We start from the raw sequence: 20,508 nt of genomic DNA on the forward strand, positions 1-20,508 counted from the left end.
TCAAGAAACTAAACAACTTTCAAATAAGTGACATGTACCACTAGTGCTTTTCTTATCTGACTTGCACTGCGCAACATCGGAATTAGAAAAACCTACTAAGCTACAAGCACTACTTTTAGGATACCAGATACCTTGAGGGGATTTTATGTTAAGATACCTCAAAATACATTTTACAATCTTAAAGTGAGATTCCTTAGGCGATGTTTGATATCTAGCAGACATGCACACGCTAAACATGATATTTGGCCTACTCGGTGTTAAATAAAGTAATGATCTGATTATACCTTTATACCTGATAATGTCGAAGTTCATTATTTTCTAGTCTTTATCAATAAGCACATTTGATGCCATAGGTGTTGAGAAACTTTTCAAGTCTTTCATATCAAACTTATTGAGAAGCTTTAAGCAGTATTTTGTTTGACTTATGAAAGCGCCTTCTTCGACTTGCTTGATTTACAATTCTAAGAAATGTGTCACTTCTCCCATAAGAGACATCTCAAATTCTCCCGACATTGGACTTGCAAACTTTCGACAAAGAGATCCATTAGTAGAACCGAAAATAATATCATCTACATATAATTAAACCAAAAGAATATGCTTTGCTTTACGTCTAATAAACAAAGTGGTGTCAACTTTACCACGATCAAATCCTTATTTGATTAATAATCCACTCAATCGTTCATACCAAGTGTTACGACGCGACCAAAATTAGGTCCTAGAGTCGATTATGCAAGGGGAATGTATTAACTATTATCACCCCTCACATCCGTTGTATTTAATGCAAACCATTTTGTTAGTTTTGCAAAAGAGTGTTAGATTTTGTTATTTGCAATCTTTTAATTATTGTGAGTTTAAAAAAGAATAAAGGATTAAAAGTAAGTTTTTTTATTAAAGTGTCTGAATAGACGCTCATTCTAGCTCTTAAGTATCCTCTGGTGCGATGAGGAACTCAAGACTACTTAGGTCCTAGTAGAAAATAATTGTTTTTGGATTTTTTAACACAATGTTTGACGAGAAGTTGAATCTCGCTCCTACGTATCTCCAGGTGCGATGGGGAGCTCAAGGCTATGCAGTTATGGGTAGAAAACTACTTATGTGCTGGTTGATTTTAGTGAACGATGCTTAGTCGCATTCTAGCAGTTAAACGTTGCTTGTTTCTCGCGCATGGGAGACTAAAGCATTTGTTTGTGTTGCGGTAGAATGAATATGCTTGGATCACATTCTAGTAGTTAAACGCTGCTTGTATACTCGCCTATGGGAGGCTTAAGCATTTGTCTATATTGAGATAGAATGGATAAACATGTTCTTTGTGAAAAGGTTTTGGAGTACGCTAATGTGAAAATAGTTTGATTGGTTGGGTTGCTTTTAGGAGGGAGACGGGCATTCTAACCACAAGCTAAGTACGACTAACAATCAAAACACTCGTGAAACACAGAGGATAAATACGTCAAAACCATTCCTTTTTCATCCCAATCTTTTTTATAACTTTTTGAGTAAAATTAAGTCATAAGTCCTTAGTGGGAGAGAAGCACTCTAACCACAAGCTAAGTACGACTAGCAATAAAAAATGCTTGAGGAACAAAGAAGATAAGTACGTATAAACCATTCCTTTTTCATCCCATAAGGACTATACTAAATTCTTTTAATTAACATGTCTTAAACGAAAGACAAGTATTTGAACTACAGGCTAAGTTCGACTAGAAATCAGAATACTCGAGAAACATAGAAGATAAATATGTCCAAACCATTTCTTTTTTTGACCGATTTTACTATGAAAAGATTTTAAAACTCTTTGGTTATACGGGAAAAGAGCTCAGTGTTGGCCATGTGTTTGATTTGCAGTTGTTTTGAAAGTGTTTTTATGGAGTTTGGAAAATATGACTTGATTTTTGATCAAGTGTTTTATTCGCATTTGATTGAGATTGAATGAAAAAGTCTTTGAATCGAAGATTAATTTTATTGAGGAAGGTTTTAGTTTGGTTTTCAAAACGTGCTTCATGTTGATCAAGTGTTTTATTTGTGTTGAAAATCATTTGATTATGAAAAAGCATGTAAACTTGATTTAACCACAACAAGAGTTATCGTAGAAATAATGCAAGGATGCAAATTAAGCTATCATACACAAAGACAAAATATAAAGGCGTGAGTTAAGATCTCGTAACGTAACAAATTGATTTAACATGACGCAATATTCAGAGCATTTGGCTGGATTTAGATGCATGTTGTATTTCCTGAATGACCCTAGGATATCCTCTAAACTTGTTGCACGACTCTTCCATTCTGACGTCTTCATTATCATGTCATCAATATAAACATTCAAGTTATGCCATATCTTTCTAGAAAACACCATATCTTCGAGCCTCTTATAGGTGGCGTTAGCGTTCTTGAGCCTAAAAGGCATGAAGTTGTAATAGTGGATGACATGGTTGGACATGAATTCCATCTTGGGTGCATCTATGAGGTCCATATTAACATGGTGATGCTCTGAATACACATCAGGAAACTTAACACCTAGTAACCTGAAAATTTGTCAATCAAATGACTTATGTTAGGAAGAGCGTATGGATCTTTAGGACATGAAATATTAATATTAATGAAATCAACCCACATATGTCACTTGTTTGATGTCTTCCTGAGCAAGACCGTATTAGCAAACCATGAAAGGGTATTTGACCTCTATTACGAAACTAGTGCTAGCCAGCTTCCGAACTTCCTCGTCAATGGTTGTTCTCTTTTCCTTGCGAACATAAGGCTTCTGTTGGGATACCAGCTTGACAGAGGGGTATTTAGCGAGGTGATTACATACTACTCTAGTATCATTTTCATGCATATCTAAGGGTGCCTAAGCGGACATGTCGATGTTCTTCAGTAAGGCAATCAAATCATATTCTTTACACTTGGGCAATGAGTTTCCCAACTAAGGGACTTAGTGGGTCAGAGACCCAATCTAGATGTTGTTTAAATCTTTTATTGGGGTAAGTTTTTCGCTTTCTACTCCCAATCTAGGTTCCTAGATTGCAACATCAGTGTCATCTATTTCTGGACAAGGGATGTCATCTAGGGTAAGAGGTTCCCTCATTACTTTCAAGCCTACTCTGGTAACACTCTTGGGTGATCAATTGATTCCCTTTGATCGCACTTACATGCCCATCAGGTAGTGGTTATTTTAGGCTTAAATGAATGGTGGACAAGACACACCAATAGGTTAAGGGTGAGCCTTCCCTAGATGGTATTGTAAGGAGATGTGGCGTCTACTACAAGGTACTTCAATTTGATAGTTATGGCGCTCTTCCTTGAGCCAAATATTATTTTGAGGGTGATATGGCCTCTGACCTGCACTTGCTCGCCTGTAAGACCGATTAGGGATCCTTAGAAAGCTTAAATACTATTGGGATCAAGATGGAGCCCCTAGAAGGCACTTCCGAACAAGATGTCTGTTGAGATGCCAAGATCAATTAACACTCGCTTCACATTCCATTTGGCATACTAGATTGTGATGACCATGGGATCATTATTATGATAGAGCACACCGATTGCATATTCTCTTAAAAAAGTGATTTTGGGCTATCGGCCCCTGCCCAATATTTTAAAAGCTTTAACAAATGTGATATATAGTGTTAACACATGTTAGGCGTACTTACTTCGGGAAGAGCTAGATTCCCTCTAGTGAAACCTCCAGTGATAGTGTTGACGGTCTTCTTGGAAATTTGCTCGAACATTTTCGTGAGAAGATGATGTGAGCAACAATGAGTGTGGCCCATGTTAGTTTATCATGCCACACAATGAGCTTCAATTGTACTGGCTAAAATTACCAATGCGTGACAATTCTCTAGTGATTAAGAGCTGCCAGAGACTTTAAGGTTGTTGTAGGGTTGAGACCTAAATTTTGTGAGGTGAAAAGCTCCTGTTTGTGTGTAATTCTGTATTATCCTTGTTTATCACAATACTGCCCATGGGCCCAGACCCAAGTCTTCAGAGGATGTAACAGCCACTATGGGAATGGGTAGTTGATTACCTAAAATTCAGGGAGTGTAGTTAAATCTCATGACTTCCCATGTAACAATTATTGATCCAATATACATTTCGCGCACGTTATGGACGAAGACTCTAAGGATTCTGGTGACGTATCCGAAGAAGGAGCACCATATCGAAAGAGGGGAGCTTAAACCAATAAAACGACAACTTGTAAAGGCGATGGGAAAAACATATATATTTGCCTCTCCTTCATGATCTCTTTTAATTACACCACTACAAATTTCAAATGATAAAACAAATAGAGCTTAGAAGTCGTGAGAAAACAAAAACAAAGTGTATATGACATGTTGTTAAAATTGAGGAATGAGACAAGATAATGAAAAATATGATTTCACTTTGCAATAATTTTAACAAAATAGTTTAGTACGAGAAGTGGTATATAGTTAAAACAATGAGCTTTGGCAAACCCCAAACTGAACCAAAAAATTCAATCGATAGAACCAACATCACATACACAGTTCATTTATTTGAATTCTTCAATTACATTTTTGTCTTAGATTGAAGATTTCAAAGAAACCGAACCATTAACCTTGGGTTTTTTTGCCTCGATGTTATATTCAATTTAAAAAAATTCAAACATGCGATCCTCTCAGTTCTCTCTTTCTCTCTTTTCATTCTTCTATCGTATGGGGTGGTTTTTGGCCATTTTTGGCTAAAAATCACCCCTCAACACCATTTTTCTTTCTCTTTCTATTTAAATAAGTGGTTATCCATATAGAGCTGCTTCTTCTTTTGCGTGTTTTTAAGTTTTCATCGTCTTGTGCGGTGTTTTTTGGTTTTCTCATCTTAGTACAATGTTTGTTGGTTTTCCCTTCTTATTACGATGTTTGTGGATTCAAATTGACACATTCACTTCAAATCATTGCAGATCTGAGGAAGACTTGGGCGTCAATGTTGCAGATCCAAAAGTATGAATATTCTGGTGACTTTTATTTTATCATATTTGTAGGCACTTTCATGTTGTCGTTGTATGCTATTAACCTAGGTGCTGCAAGATTGTTTGCAGATCCACCTTTTTCAGTTTTTAGCGATCTTAAATTTGCAATGATCGATGTATTTTTCAATTTGAATGAATGAATATCTTTTTAGTAAAAAAAAATTCAAACATGTCTTTATGAGTTTGTATTATAATTTTTAACTGCAATATTAAGAGGGACTCAAAATCAGAAGCATCTAGATCTTGAATTATAGTCTCCTAAAATTACAATATCCTATTTCCATAACCAAGCACCTAATTCATCTATTTTCAAATTCTATTTCCAAAATCGCACACATAACAATTATCCAACTTAAACCCCAAATAAATGACATTACATTTGAATATTCGTGTAATGTCAAACATGGATGTTATAATACATATAAATACAGGAGTCACTAGATGTTAACTCCAATTTATGATGAGAAAAGTGACAATCATCAAGATCTTGTTCAAAAATATTGACATATGAGACAACATTACTATCAATGTTAAGTACTTGATAACTACATTACATTCATTCATATGCAGGGCCGGTCCGGGGCCAGGGCAACCAGGCCCACAGCCCAGGGCCTCAAAAAAATTGGGGCCTCAAATTATTGGTTATGGGCTTTTAGAAATTAAAATTTAAGGTTTATATATAACATTCGTATTGGAAATAATAAACATGTTAATATTGTGGTCCAGCGGATAAGAACTAGTGCTCTTATTGAAAAGGAGGCGTGTTCAACTCCTGGCTTAGCCACAAATTTTTGCCTTATTTTATATATATATATATATATATATATATATATATATATATATATATATATATATATATATATATATATATAGATATAGATATAGATAAATTTTAACCTAATAAAAAATTATATTATTTATTAGGACCCATTTTAATTATCTTCCTTGGGCCTCTAAAAACTCAGGACCGGCCCTGTTCATATGTATTTAATTATATTACATACATGACTATTTTGGAATTCTTAAATACCAGTGGAGTAATAATCTTTCACAAGTCTTAGGCCATAATACATTTGATTTTATATACAAACTAAGGTTAAGGACTCTAATTCCCTGTACTAAGCATGTTTGTCTAAAAAACACCAAATAAAACAAATCTAATTGAATAATATTTACTAATTTGATTATAACAAATCTATTTTTTTATCTGTCTTCAAATGAATGACACACATTAACTAAGATGTGTATCTGTCAATAAGACTTTCTTCACATCATCAATTAAGGTGTTTGTAGATTAAATCCATGACAAAAACAACAACATTTTGAGAAAAATATCATTATTATTATTGTAAACTCATGACCCGTAAGGACATAATTAGGAAAAGAAATATACTAGAAGAGAGAAAAATGTGTAAAATCATGTAATCAATTTTTTGCCCGCATTACAAATAGAATAATTATTTAAGCATAAATAAATAAATCACTAAAATCATAAATTCAAATCACTAAATCCATTAAACATTTACAAATTGAAACAAGAATACAATAACAAGAATAAAATAAATTCAAAATAATTGTGTTTCGTAATTTAATTGAGACATAATTATCTAAGTAATAATTAGGTTAATAATATCACCCTAATAAATTCTTAATCAAACAATCAACAATTAAATCAATGTTTTAAACCTAAACTGAACTAAACAATTCCATCCATAAAGACAACATCACATGCACCGTTCTATTATTCAAACTGTTCAATCACAATTTTATCTTAGATTGAAAGCATAAAATGTCTAACATATAAAGCAATACACAAATCTGAAATACAGTGAAGGGAAGGGGGAAATTTACCTCCAAAGCTTATTTCGGTAGTATGTTTAGGAATAACCCGAAAGATTCCACAAATAAAAGCCTTCATCATTGTTCTTCCTATGTTCTCTTTATTTTGGTAGAGTTAAGGGGACACAGAAAGAGGATTTAGGATGCAAAATACAATGGAGATGTCTAGGATTATTGAACGCAAAACACAATGGAAAAGTTTAGGGTTCTTGAGTGAAAACACAATTGAGAGTGTTAAGATGAACATAAAAGAGATTAGCGGAACGAAGAAGACAGATTATGGATTATGGAAGAGGAACTGAAAAAAATGGAAGGAGAAGGCAAGTAAAGCACGAAAATGATTTAGGGTTCGGAAAGAAGCGAGTAAAGGAAAGAATTGCAAGCTATATATGCGCTGGTTTTTAAAATAAATTGAAAAACATCAACTGTCAAACCAATCAAATAGAAAAGTTAGGCGTTAAAAAATTAGTGTTAAATTAGATAACTTCTAGAACAAATTTCTCATGGATGAACCACTACGAACAATAAATAAGAACTATTATATTAATCAAGCTCAGGAACTCCATTATACGCTTTAGACACAGAATCACACGTTTTTTCTTTTTTCACTATCCCTTGCCTCTTCTTCCAATTTTTTACTCGCAAGCCACCATTCTTGTTCTGATTTATTTCTATCCTTCCTGCCAATTGAATTAACCTTTATTGGATGTTCTTCCTAGATAACAAAATGATTTCAAACAAAAATATATGAAATTTATGATTTCTTTAAATTAAAATTATGTTTTTTTATAGAATAAAATCAATAATAACTATTTAATTCTGTCTAAAACCCATATCAATATCAATGGTGTGTTTCAAATCATAAAAAACATTTCAATCATAAAAAAACAATAATGTGAAACATAAATAACCCGGACAAAGAGGGAGTGATAGATAAACAAGAACACGGGGAAAGAAAGAACCAACCAACCAAACACATTGGGCTTGGTCCCAGAGACAACATTAAACCGGGTTATTATTTTCACTTCAAAATAAAAAATAAAAAACCCTCAAAATTAAAATAAATGAAAAATTCGGGTATAAATATTTACCAATAATTTAACCCTTGCACAAACCTCGCGACAGATCCTACTCTCTCTACTCACTCATCAGCCGCATTCTTCTTCCTCTTCAATCGTTCCTTGATCTCTCCATCACCAGAAGGAGGTAACCTCTTCTACACTGTTTTCGATTATTCTTCGATCTTTCGTATTCAACGATTCAATTCACATGTTTTATTTCACTATATGTTGTTTTAATTATTCACTCTTTGTTGTTTCTGATAGTTTATTAGGGTTTCGTTTTAATCTGTATTTGAGATTTAGGGCTTTTGAATTAAAGTTTTTTTTTTAAATTAAAAAACTAAGATTTGTTATTTATTTTTAATTTCTCTCGTTTTAATCGTTAACGTTACGGTTTCGGTATTTGATTTCTATCGTTTGAATGTTTTAAATTAAGACATTTGTTTTATCGTTGGATTTGATGATGAATGATGATTGATGTTTTTTTTGTCGTGTGTTGTTTAATTCGATTTTGTGATAACTCATGATTGGGTTTTTGTTTTGTAGAGATGGCAGTTTCTGAAGTAGCCTCAACCCCGACCACTCAGATGGTTGGTAATGCTTTCGTGGAGCAGTATTACTCTATTCTGCACCGCGACCCGGATCAGGTTCACAGGTTTTACCATGATTCGAGTGTCTTGAGTCGACCTGAGGAAGATGGTACCATGGCATCTGTCACTACCACTGCGGTAAATTCTAATAATTGGGTTATGATTTGAAGCTATCTTATGTATGATCATGTCTTATCATTTGAATCAGTCGCCTATTTTTTTTTTTATGTTGATTGTCTGTTGAGAAATGTTTGCTTTTATGTGAATCGAAAAAGTATTAAATGTTATTATGATTAATTGTGATTGTCATTTGTGAATTTCATAGTAAATCAGCATTATCAAATATCCGCAATTGCGGTGTTATGGCGGATATACATGTCAGTTTTTGGGTTAGCCGCATTGCTAAATATTAGCCGATATTATGGGTTTTTCTGACATAATCCGCTAGAACGGCCACAAAGTATCCAATATGGCGCCACGCCGTAATAAATGCAAGATTTCAATCCTCTTTTTATTGTGTATTATGATCTTGATTGTCTGTTGAGAAAAGCAAAAGATATTAAAAGTTATTATGATTCATTTTGATTGACATTTGTGAATTTCATAATAAATCAGTGTTATCAAATATCCGCAATTGCGGCGTTATGGCGGATACACATGGCGGTTTTCGGGCTTGCCGCAATGATAAATATTGGCCGATATTGGAGGTTTTCTGCCATAAGCCGCTATAACGGCGCCATAAAGCGTCCAATATGGCGCCACACTGTAATAAATTCAATATTTCAATCCTATTTTTATTGACTGTTATTACCTTGATTGTCTGTTGAGAAATGTCTGCTTCTATGTGAAGCAAAAGATATTAAAAGTTATTATGATTCATTGTGATTGACATTTGTGATATTAAATATCGGTTTTCGGGCTCGCCGCAATGGTAAATATTGGCCGATATTGTGGGTTTTTCCGGCATAATCCGCTATAACGGTGCCACAAAGCGTCCAATTGTGGGTTTTTCAATCCTCTTTTGACTGTTCGAGATCATGTTTAATGGAGTTTATTTTGGCGATCTTATTCTCGTGTTCTATTTTGATAATGCTTTTTGATTAAGACTATGGTTATTGTGACAGATGATTTAACATTGTCTGACTTTAACATATTTATCTTGATGCAGGAAATTGATAAAAAGATACAATCTCTCGATTACACAAGCTTTAGGGTAGAGGTTTTGAGTGCTGATGCTCAACCCTCATTTAATAATGGGGTAATGGTTGTAGTGACCGGCTGCTTGACTGGAACTGACAATGTTAAGCGCAAGTTTGCTCAATCGTTTTTCCTAGCTCCACAGGACAAGGGCTTCTATGTTTTGAATGATGTTTTTAGATATGTTGATGAGTATAAGTCAATTGATATTGAGTCTGTACCAGCAAATGATGTTGATGAAAGTGCTCCTTCAGAAGCTTTTACTCCAGAGCCTGGTAAATCTCATCTGAAGTAATTCAATTTTGTTGTCTTCTTTTATTCCTCATATAATAGTATTTTTTACTGTTGGAAGTTTGGGTTTTAAATTTTGCTCTTGATTGTTCACTATAGAGCCTGTCCATGTTCCTGAAGAAATTCCACCCAGTCAACCTGTTATTGCTGATACTGAGACTATCATCAGCAAAGAAGTGACCCTTCCAGTGGAGAATGGAAAATTACCAGTTGTTGAAACTGTGATTCCTGTTAATCATGTTAAAGAGCCAATCCATCAAGAATTACCCCCAGTCACTGAAAAAGTTGCTTCCAGTGCACAAGAGGATACTCCTAAAAAGTCTTTTGCATCCATTGTGAGTTTTATTCATTTATTTATTTACTCGCTTCTTTATTTTTAAGTATCCGACAATAATTTTTTTGCCATAATTTGTTCCAGGTGAATGCCTTGAAAGATAATTCTGCTCCTTTCCATTTGAGGGCTTCCCCTGCAAAACCCGCTGTGCAACCACCCCGTGTACACAGCACCGTGCCTGCTCCTGAAGTACAAGCCCCGCCTAACACCGACATTCCACTGGAAAGGAATAATGAGAATTCAGGTAATTTTAATTTACCAATTCTACGTTTTTATGGTTAATTATTTATATACTTTATAACTCAGTATAAAGATTCTCAATCAAACGCAATGTTCTGTCATAACTTCTGTAGTTTGTTTCCTCAGGTAAGGCTCATGCAATATTTGTTGCGAATTTGCCTATGAATGCAACAGTAGAGCAATTGGATCGGGTTTTCAAGAAATTTGGTTCCATTAAACGTGATGGTATTCAAGTTAGAAGTAACAAGGTGCGCTTCTTTTAAGCATTTCCAACACCTGTTTTACTGAATGCACATTGACTACAGTTAGTGATGTAATCTCTGTTTTTTAGCAACAGGGATCCTGTTTTGGTTTTGTGGAATTTGAATCTGCTGCTTCATTGCAAAGTGCCCTAGAGGTATGCAGTATTTCTATCAATTCTTATTATCTGCAAGGTTTATTTTCTAATATTGTCTAGGTTTTATAAATCTTTATGGGATTGAAATGTATCACGTGGGACATTCCTTGTATTTATTTATTAAAAATTTCAATATCTTAACTATATTTTGATTATTTTTTAATGCGTGAAGAAGTGTTTCACCCGGAGAATTGTGTGTAATATTTCAGGCTTCTCCTCCTGTTATGTTGGACAACCGCAGACTTTCCATTGAAGAAAGGCGAGGCAAGTGTTGTACTTCTCTTGGCAGATTTTCTTGATATTATCCTGTCTTTCACTAGTTTATGCTATAAGATATTATATAATTGTGTACTTAGATTCCTATGATTCTGAGGATATTACATGCTCATGATGCTCTTAAACATTGCATTATGAAAAACTGTGCTGCCATTATTGCCTTTGCCTCTCTATTATTTGTATATTGGTTATTGCAGCTAACAATGATAGGGTGTGATATTCATCAGGGCGGAGTGGATACCGCAACGACCGAAATGACGGCTTTAGGGGCCGTGGCAACTTTGGTGGCGGCCGTGGTGGTGGAGGCAGCTTTAACGGAAGGAATGATTTTGAGAAGAGAGGCGATTTCTCTGGCCGGCCTCGAGGAGGCAATAATAATGGGCGAATCAACGGAGATGCTGTGCCAAGGAGTTATCAGAATGGTGGTGGAAAAGCCCCTCGTCAACAAGCACCGGTGAAAGTTCAATAAATTGATTCTTTTTATTGGTAATTGAGCGGGCGGCAGCGGGAGTTTTAGTAGATAGAGCATCTAGGGATTTTGGTTTGCATTTGAACTAGAGTCTTTACATTTGGTCAGAGTTCTTTGGTTAAATTAAGTGTTTCTACTCTTTTTTTTTCTTGATCTCTTCCAATTTTGTTACTTATTTACTGTATCTAATTTTCTAGCATGATTGTTTTGGGATTGGTCAGTTATATACCATTTTTATTTAGAATATTGATGTCTTTTTTTATTATTATTATCATCACAAGCAAATTTATATTTACACTAGGAAAGTTTTATGCTACTTAGAAAATTTAAGTTTCAACAAGCAATGAATTTTGGTCAATAGTGGAAATGATTGACTTAACAAAAAAAAAAAACTTCATATGTTAAAAATGTTTTATTTTCCCCTTAACTCCGACACTTTCTTTATCTTCTTGTAGTTGGTATGTTATATATATTTTTTTCTGATGTGTAGCAAGTACAATTATAATTATAATAAGATATAGGCAAAATACTTTTTTTTGGTCTAACCTCCGGGGGTTTATTTTTGCCTAAGATATAACTTTGGTGGTGGGAGAGCACCTCTTCTCTTTAAGGGAGAATTTATCTTGCAATCTCCCAAATTGTATAACTATGATTTAGAAAATCTATATATTGAGGCGCCAAATGAATTGGTGACACCTCCTAAAGTTGTAAAGGAGGCGCCAAATGAGATTGACTAAGTCATATGGAATGAAATAGTGCCTCTTTGTTAATTTTGTGAGTAGGAGCCAATTGATTTGCCTCCTATATGTATTGGTGTCTTCTATACATAAAACACCTATTTCTCCCACAACGTTCACACTTTCTCACATTCTCTTCTGACTCTCTTTTTATTTTGTGTCATGGCGTCTCCCATAATTTTTACGAGAAACGAGTACGTTATTTTCTCGGCCACTAAACCTCCGATGAAAATGAAATTTTGGAATATTCATTTCATGGAGTTCCTGAAAAGAGAATTGATGCGATGGTTAGACGGAGACATTGAAGATGGTGAACAAATTAGAAGGATCCATAGACTAAGAACAACCACTTCACTTGCAAGTGGAAAACCTTGTTGTTGGTTGGAGGAAGTCAAAACAGTCAGAGACATAATCTCGATGATGCACGAAGCCGACGATGATCTGAAGGCTTTCATGGATCTGAATGCATCGATTACGGAAGGCCTTCGACCCAACCATAAGAGGAAGATCGTCGAAATCCACCATGACGTAGACAAGGACGCGGGTGTGGAACAACCAGTCGTTTTCATGTTCCGGGACATCACTGAATAATATGTAATTTTTTCTCCATTATGTAATCCATTAATTATTAATGGAGTATTTTAATTATGTAATTGTTATTACTTTTTTTAATTAAAAAAAAAAAACAAAATGCACATAGGCGCCAAATGAGTTGGCTAGGATCATGGAGGAGCCATCTCATTTGGCGCCTCCCTTACAACTTTAGGAAGTGTCGCCAATCTATTTAGCGTCTCCATATATAGATTTTCCTAAACATGGTTATTTAGGTAATTAACTCTGGAACGTGGTTATTCGTGTATTTTTTTTAATACCTTGTTATTCATGAAAAAATTCTTGATATGTTATATTTTTTTATGTGTAGCAAATACAATTATAATAAGATATAACTTCGGTGGTGGAAGAGCACCTCTATAAGGGAGAATTTATCTTGCCATTCCCTAAATTATACATGGCATCCTCTCAAAACTATGAAAAGACTATATTATTCAATCAATTTTTATTGTCACATTTTCATAAATTTACGGGAAGAATTGGATTTTTCAAGTTCTCTGACAATACCGAAAATTTCAAAGGCGTATCGAAAATTTGACGAAAACAAGTAAGATTTACGGTATATCATTTACCAATATTATCGGAAATTTTGAAATTTCTGGTACGTATTATCATACCGAAAATTTTAAAATTTTCGGTGTATATTATCATACCATCTAATAAAGTGGAAATTTTGGAGCAGGTGGAAGGTGGAAATTTCTGGTAGTGTATTTAAATTTTTGGTATATCGGAAATTTTAAATACACTCCCGAAAATTTCCTCGTACTGGAAATTTGGTAGGGTGTATCGGAAATTTCGTCTAAAAATTCTTTGTATCTCATTAGAAGTAAAATTGGAATAAAAGTAATGGAGGGTGACATGTATAAATCTCCTATAAGGGTGGAAGGGTGAGCATTTCCCAACAATAATAAATAAAAGAGTACAATATCAATTAACATGTGTATTTGTGATACACAGGGAATTAACTTGTTACCCCCTCACTTATACTTGACACCTCTCAAATTCAGTATTCGTGATACAAGAAGAATTAACTTGTCACCCCATTTATATGTGACACCTTCACTTATATTTGACACTCCTCATATTTAATATTTGTGATACAAGAGGAATTAACTTGCCACTCTTACTTATAAGTTATATCTGACACCCCTCTAATTCAGGGATGTGACATTAATAATCTGCGAAATTTCCATTCATTTTCAAAATTCACTTAGCACTTGCACAAATTTGGAAACCTCCAAGGCGTTATCAGAAATTTATTTCGTGAACAGTAAGTTTTTTTATTGGGATTTCACAATTTAGTACAATCCTTTACATTTTTACCGGGAAATTCAGAATTTCTGATATTTTTTTTATTCGTTTATATCGTGAATTTCAAAATTTCTAGTATTTATTCATAGCATCATATAAAATTTTTTAGAATTTTTGGTAGTTCAAAAAATTGAAATTTTACCGAAAATTGCAGAATTCCCGGTAGTTAAATTTTGAATATCATATCAGAAATTTTAGAATATTCGGTAATATGTAGGAAAATTTTAAATACGTAGGAATTTTCGATAATATGTAATTTACTGATGTTTTGCGTTTTTTTTTTTTTTAATTTGCAATGAAGAATATGGAAAAGGACGACATCATTGTTGGCAGGACCACCGATAGAGCGACAACCCAAGATAGGGCTGCTGAGGCAGAGTCTTCCCAGTTGCAGACTGGACGAGTAGTTCCAACCGGTTCTCACTAGAAACAGTTGGTTGAACAGGTGCAGTTTCGGCCATCCCGTAGGAGCCGATGCCGAGCAGTTAGATCAAACGAGCAACCTAGAGATAATTGAAGGATAGAAAAACACTTAGAAAGGGGGGGGGGGGGGTTTGAATAAGTGTAGTCTTAAAAACTTGAACGATAAAAACAAATTGCACAGTTATTTTTATCCTGGTTCGTTGTTAACTAAACTACTCCAGTCCACCCCCACGAAGTGATTTACCTCACCTGAGGATTTAATCCACTAATCGCAACAGATTACAATGGTTTTCCACTTAGTCCGCGACTAAGTCTTCTAGAGTATCCTGATCACAACCTGATCACTCTAGGGACAAATGCTTAGACACAAGCTAAGACTTTCTTAGAGTATCCTGACCACCATGTGATCACTCTAAATTACAACTGCTTAGACACAAGCTAAGACTTCCTAGAGTATCCTGATCAACACTTGATCACTCTAGTTACTTACAAATTAATGTAATCAGTTCTAAGAGTATTACAAATGCTTCTGAAAAGCTATAATCACAACAGTGATATTTCTCTTAACGTTTAAGCTTAATCTCACTAATATATTACAACAGCAATGTAGTGAGCTTTGATGAAGATGAAGTTTCTGAGCTTTGATTTGAACAGCGTTTCAGCAAGTTTTTCAGAATAAGTTTATTCAAGATTGGTAACCTTGCTTCTCATCAGAACTTCATATTTATAGGCACTTTGAGAAGATGACCGTTGGGCGCATTTAATGCTTTGCGTATTCCGTGCAGCATTGCATTTAATGTTTCACGCTTTTGTCAACTACCTCGAGCCTTGTTCACGCTGTGTCTACTGACGTTGCCTTTAATAGCTTTCAACGTTCCTTTTGTCAGTCAGCGTAGCTTGCCACCTGTACTTTCTTCTGATCTGATGTTTGTGTATATAATATTTGAATATCATCAGAGTCAAACAGCTTGGTGCATAGCATCTTCTTGTCTTCTGACCTTGAAGTGCTTCTGAGCGTGATACCATGAGAACTTCAGTGCTTCTGCTTCTGATCTCAAGTTCTTCTGATGCTTCCATAGACCCATGTTCTGATTCTGCCTTGACCATCTTCTGATGTCTTGCCAGACCATGTTCTGATGTTGCATGTTGAACCTTCTGAGACAAAGCTTCTGAGCGCTGATTTGTGCATACTCTTTATATATTTCCTGAAAGGGAAATTGCAATGTATTAGAGTACCACATTATTTCACACAAAATTCATATCCTTGTTATCATCAAAACTAGGAATATTGATCAGAACAAATCTTGTTCTAACAATCTCCCCCTTTTTGATGATGGCAAAAACATATATAAATGATATGAATTTGCGATTAGAAAGAGCAGACGGCTAAAGACAATTTACACAGCTATAGCATAAGCATGTGAATATGTCTCCCCCTGAGATTAACAATCTCCCCATGAGATGAATAATCTCCCCCTGAAATTAATACTAGAAGACTTCCCTGAGTATTTCAGTAGAGACGTTCACAGTGCTTGATCTTCAGAACATTCATGACTTCTGATTTCTGCTTCCATAGGACAGGTTCAGAACATTGAATTTCTTTAGATCCTCAGAACATTCACAGCTTCTGATTCTTGCTTCCAGCGGACAGCTTCTGAACTTGAATTTCTTTGATCTTCAGAACATTCACAGCTTCTGATTCTTGCTTCCATTTAGACAGCTTCAGAGCTTGAATTTCTTCTTACATCACTTCATGCTAGATTGTATCAGAACATTGTTGAATGTACCAGAGCATCATCAGAGCATCTCTACATCCTGAAATGTTACATAACAAAACTAAACGACAAAAGTCAGCATGAATGAATCAGAACATAAAATATGTTTCAGAACACATAATATGTATCAGAGCCATATAAGCCATATAGAATGTATCAGATCCATATAAAATGTATCAGAACAAATAGACATTCAGAATCAGATCATATTCTATCATCAGAATATCTGAACATCCTTCCTTCTTGCTTCTGATTCTGAAGCTTCATAGCACTCAACTTGCTTCAAGAATCCAAGAGCTTGATTCATCTTGTTGCTTCTTATGTTGATCTTTAAAGAGAATCTTCGATTCCTGCAACAACACAACTTAAAGTGTAGAACTTTGCAAGTTCTGTTAGTAAAGCAACTGATTAAATCAAATCATTTATCACATATTTCTCCCCCTTTTTGTCATATCATCAAAAACATAAAAGATTCAGATAAAAACAAAAAGAAACACACGGAAGAAAAAGGATGATTTTCATTGAAGTTCAAACAGACAGGTACAGAAGTACACGAAGAGAAGGAAGATAAGATGCACAAAACAGATGCAACAAAAGCAAAAACAAAACAACAAAGACTCAATCTAAGATGACCCTAGCCTTGACAAAATCTTGGCCAGCATCTCTTGAACCCCATTGTTGTGCTCATTCTGCTTCTCTATGAAAGCTCTAAACTCAGCATTGACTGAGCTTTGCTCATCCTGGTTCTTCTGAAGAACTTCTAGAGTCCTTGCAAGACGGGAAGGTTCATCAGAAGAAGCTTCACAGCTTCTATCCACAGGGATGACATTCTGATCCGTGGCTTCCATAGTCAGATCATTTACAGGATTTTCCTCAACAGGAACTGATTCAGCAACATGATCTTCTACATCTGCTTCTTGCATTGAAGCATCTCCATAATCTGCAGCTGGAATCTCAGAATCTCCATTCTCAAGTGCCTGAAGAATGGCAGCTAGATTCCTGGGGGCAGAAGGACCTTCAACTTCTGGTGGGTCAACAACTTCTGGAATGACCAAGCTTGGATCTTCCTTAGAAGGGTTTTCCCTCAGAAAGTCAAAGAGGGTCTTGAAATCCCCGAGCAGAACTGGATATTGAGGTATCCAGACTACAATTTCCCTGCAAGGATTAGCTTCCAATGCAACAGCCAATCTTGCTACTTCCAATTCATCCACAAAGGGCTTTTCTTCCAAGGTATGTCTTCTTCTGAGACGGGCAAACCAGAAGTCTTCATAGCTTCTCAGAATTCCACGAGGCCGTGGAGCAGCTTCTACACAGGCTTCCTGAAGTTCCATAAAGAGAACATCTGATTTTCTGCGTAAGATTCTCCAGAACTTCCGCATAGCGACGTCATTCAAGCCAGAACTTTCAGCAATTCTGAGGGTGTCAAAGATACTTCTGAGATTCCTCTTTACTTTTTCAAAAATTACACCAATAGGGTAGACAAGGCGGGATTTTATTTTGGTTTTTGAAAAGGCAGGGTTGGGGATGAAATAAGGTTGAGGTTCTCTATCCAATCTATAAGAAGATTCTGCTTTAGTATCAGAATCTAACACTACCACTTCAGCTTCAGGACGAGGCTTGGGAGTGTAGTTGCAATCACGGAGCAGCTGTTCATGTGATGTAGAGGTTGGAAGATCAGAACCACTATGGTTGTTTTGAGAGGTAGAAGGAATGGGTTCAAAGTTGGCATGGGGAGGAGGTTGAGAGATGGAGATATTTGTGTGAGGTGGAAAGAGAGTTTGAAGGGGTGGTATATCCAGAACAGGATTGATGGTGGGTGGAGAAGAAGGAATGGTTACAGGAGAAGATGGAGGTGTAAGAACATGGACAGTTATAGGTGATTCTGATGTGTCTTTTTCTGGTTCAGGGATAGGGGCAACCGCTATTGGTGCAACTTCTGAAATACCAGCAGGAGTAGAATCAAGTTCAGAAATACATATACCTTTGGATGCTTTCTGAAGAGCTTTGACCACAGCCTCACTCTTCTTCTGCTTCTTACTCTTCGGCTCTTCAACAATTTTTGTTTTGCCACTAGAGATCTCTTTCCTTCTGACGCTTGCCAGAACTTCCTGTTGATTCACAGCCTCTTGAACAACATTTTCTTCATCAGATTCTTGAAGAATCATCTTCCTTTTTCTGGTTTTCTTCTTCTCAACAACTTCAACAATCTCAGCATTGTTATTTGACCTCTTCTTCTTTTTCTCAGCTTCCTTCTTTTTCTTCTCAAAATCAACAGAAACAGCCTTAACAACCTTTGCAATGACTTCTTCTGGGACCACTTCTTTCTCAGTGATAGCAGCAGGATGATCAAACTTTCTTTTGGTCCTTTCTTCCTTCTTGCGATTTATTTTAATTGGAGCACCTTTCTCTTGATCTTTAAGACTTTTATCCTCTTTTTGTGACTTCAGATACCTAGTTCTGACTTCTGGTACCTCACTATTGAAGAAGGTTTCGAATTCAGCTAGAACTGGTTCTCTTCTGATTTTTGTTCCAGCAAGAGGTTGGGGAGTCTTAATGATAGCCTTAATCACTTTCATCTTCTTTAAAGTGAAGGCATTCAGACAGGCCCCAGTTGTGACAACAAGGTCTTTGATAATACCTTCAGATTCCAGGTTCTCAACAATCTTGGAATGAACCAGAAGATTTGAGATAATTCTACCAAACGGAATGATGGTACAACTTTTTTCTCTGAAGGCATTTCTGGACTCCTTCACAGCCTTCCACATATGGTTGAAGATAATGTAGATAGCATCAACCTTCTTCTTAGTGGCAATGCAGTACAGAATGTATTTTTGTTCATTGTTGATGAAGTCAGAAGCATGTGTCCCTTTCCTGTGATAGAAACACCCAAGAAGAATCTTGGTCCATATTTTGTAGAGATCTCTCAAGTCCTTGACATTCTTTGTTTCATTTATGTCTGGGTAGAGAGTAGATAAAACATCTTCCCAATTTACCCTTTGATCGATTTCAAAAACTCCCTCAGCGTTTCTCAGATCAAACATCATCCTTAGGATGTTCTCAGTCACCACCACAAACTTTCCATGGATGAAGGACAAGATTGATTTAGGGGCGACAACTGCATGTACCCAGAATTCCTTGACAAGATCTGGGTAGACTGGTCCACAGAACTCAGCAAACAACGAAGTCCATCCTTGAAAAATTATATCTTCTTTGAGATGAAATTCGTTTTCTTCAATGTTATCAAAATCAACCATGAGTTCACATAGAACTTCTAATTTATCCATAGGAATGGAGCACGCAACAACTGGAGTGAGTTCCTGATTAACTTCATCTTGAATATGGAGAAGAGTAGATGAACCAACATTTTGAGATGAAGAAGCAGCCATTGAAACAGAATGAACAACTAGGAAGAACAAATTCTGGGTTTTCGGTTAGGGTTTTAGAAGCGACTAAGAAGGTTTCAAAAGAGAGTATGCAAGAAGAAAGAGGGACAAGGAGCGAAAAAGATATATGAGATGATTTGAAAAGAATATATAGATACGGATTAAAAAAAATGAAATAAGATTAGAAAATGAACAGTTACAGAATCACGAGAAATCAATTTACATTAAATAATAAGTGACGTTAGGTGAGAGAACGTGGTAAATGAAATGATTTAACACAGTTACCTAGGTCGGCGTCTTTTCAACTGCACGCTTTGTACTAACCGTACATACACGTGTTCACCATCAGATAATAGATGACAGCTGTAAAATTTTTGAATAGACTTTACGCCTTCTGATTCTGATCACTGCTTCTGATTGTCATTCTTAAGAAATGATCTTGTTCTGATAGGATCATCTTTCTTCCCAAGAATCACATCTTCTGAATGAGCTGAAGCAAGTCTAGGTGATCTTCTGATAGTTGGCTCTTCAGAAATTCTCAGATTCTCTAAAGATGCAGCAACTTGATCTTCTGATCCATTGCTTCTGAGATTGCCAGCTT

The 20,508-nt window shown here is 35.6% G+C and overlaps 1 protein-coding gene across 2 annotated transcripts; it reads left to right on the plus strand.

Moving 5' to 3' along the window:
- Positions 1-7,858: 7,858 nt before the first annotated feature.
- LOC131602492 (nuclear transport factor 2-like) lies at positions 7,859-11,912 on the plus strand. Of its 2 annotated transcripts, none has more exons than XM_058874619.1 (9): positions 7,859-8,017; positions 8,419-8,600; positions 9,631-9,934; positions 10,050-10,285; positions 10,369-10,528; positions 10,651-10,772; positions 10,856-10,921; positions 11,131-11,185; positions 11,425-11,912. In XM_058874619.1, exons 2-9 carry the CDS (start codon positions 8,421-8,423, stop codon positions 11,664-11,666), a joined length of 1,365 nt encoding a protein of 454 aa, XP_058730602.1. In that variant the 5' UTR covers positions 7,859-8,017; positions 8,419-8,420; the 3' UTR covers positions 11,667-11,912. The 2 variants fall into 2 exon arrangements, with proteins under 2 accessions (XP_058730602.1, XP_058730603.1); XM_058874620.1 differs by having other exon boundaries at positions 10,862-10,921.
- Positions 11,913-20,508: the final 8,596 nt, after the last annotated feature.

Source organism: Vicia villosa, linkage group LG5 (genome assembly GCF_029867415.1).
Source record: "Vicia villosa cultivar HV-30 ecotype Madison, WI linkage group LG5, Vvil1.0, whole genome shotgun sequence".
Lineage (NCBI taxonomy): Eukaryota > Viridiplantae > Streptophyta > Magnoliopsida > Fabales > Fabaceae > Vicia > Vicia villosa.

Bases quoted from the DNA above. Each gene is read 5' to 3' on its own strand.
- LOC131602492 (XM_058874619.1), top strand. From the start codon at position 8,421: ATGGCAGTTTCTGAAGTAGCCTCAACCCCGACCACTCAGATGGTTGGT. The intron at 8,601-9,630 runs GTAAATTCTAAT...ATCTTGATGCAG, and splicing joins CATCTGTCACTACCACTGCG to GAAATTGATAAAAAGATACA. The intron at 9,935-10,049 runs GTAAATCTCATC...TGTTCACTATAG, and splicing joins AGCTTTTACTCCAGAGCCTG to AGCCTGTCCATGTTCCTGAA.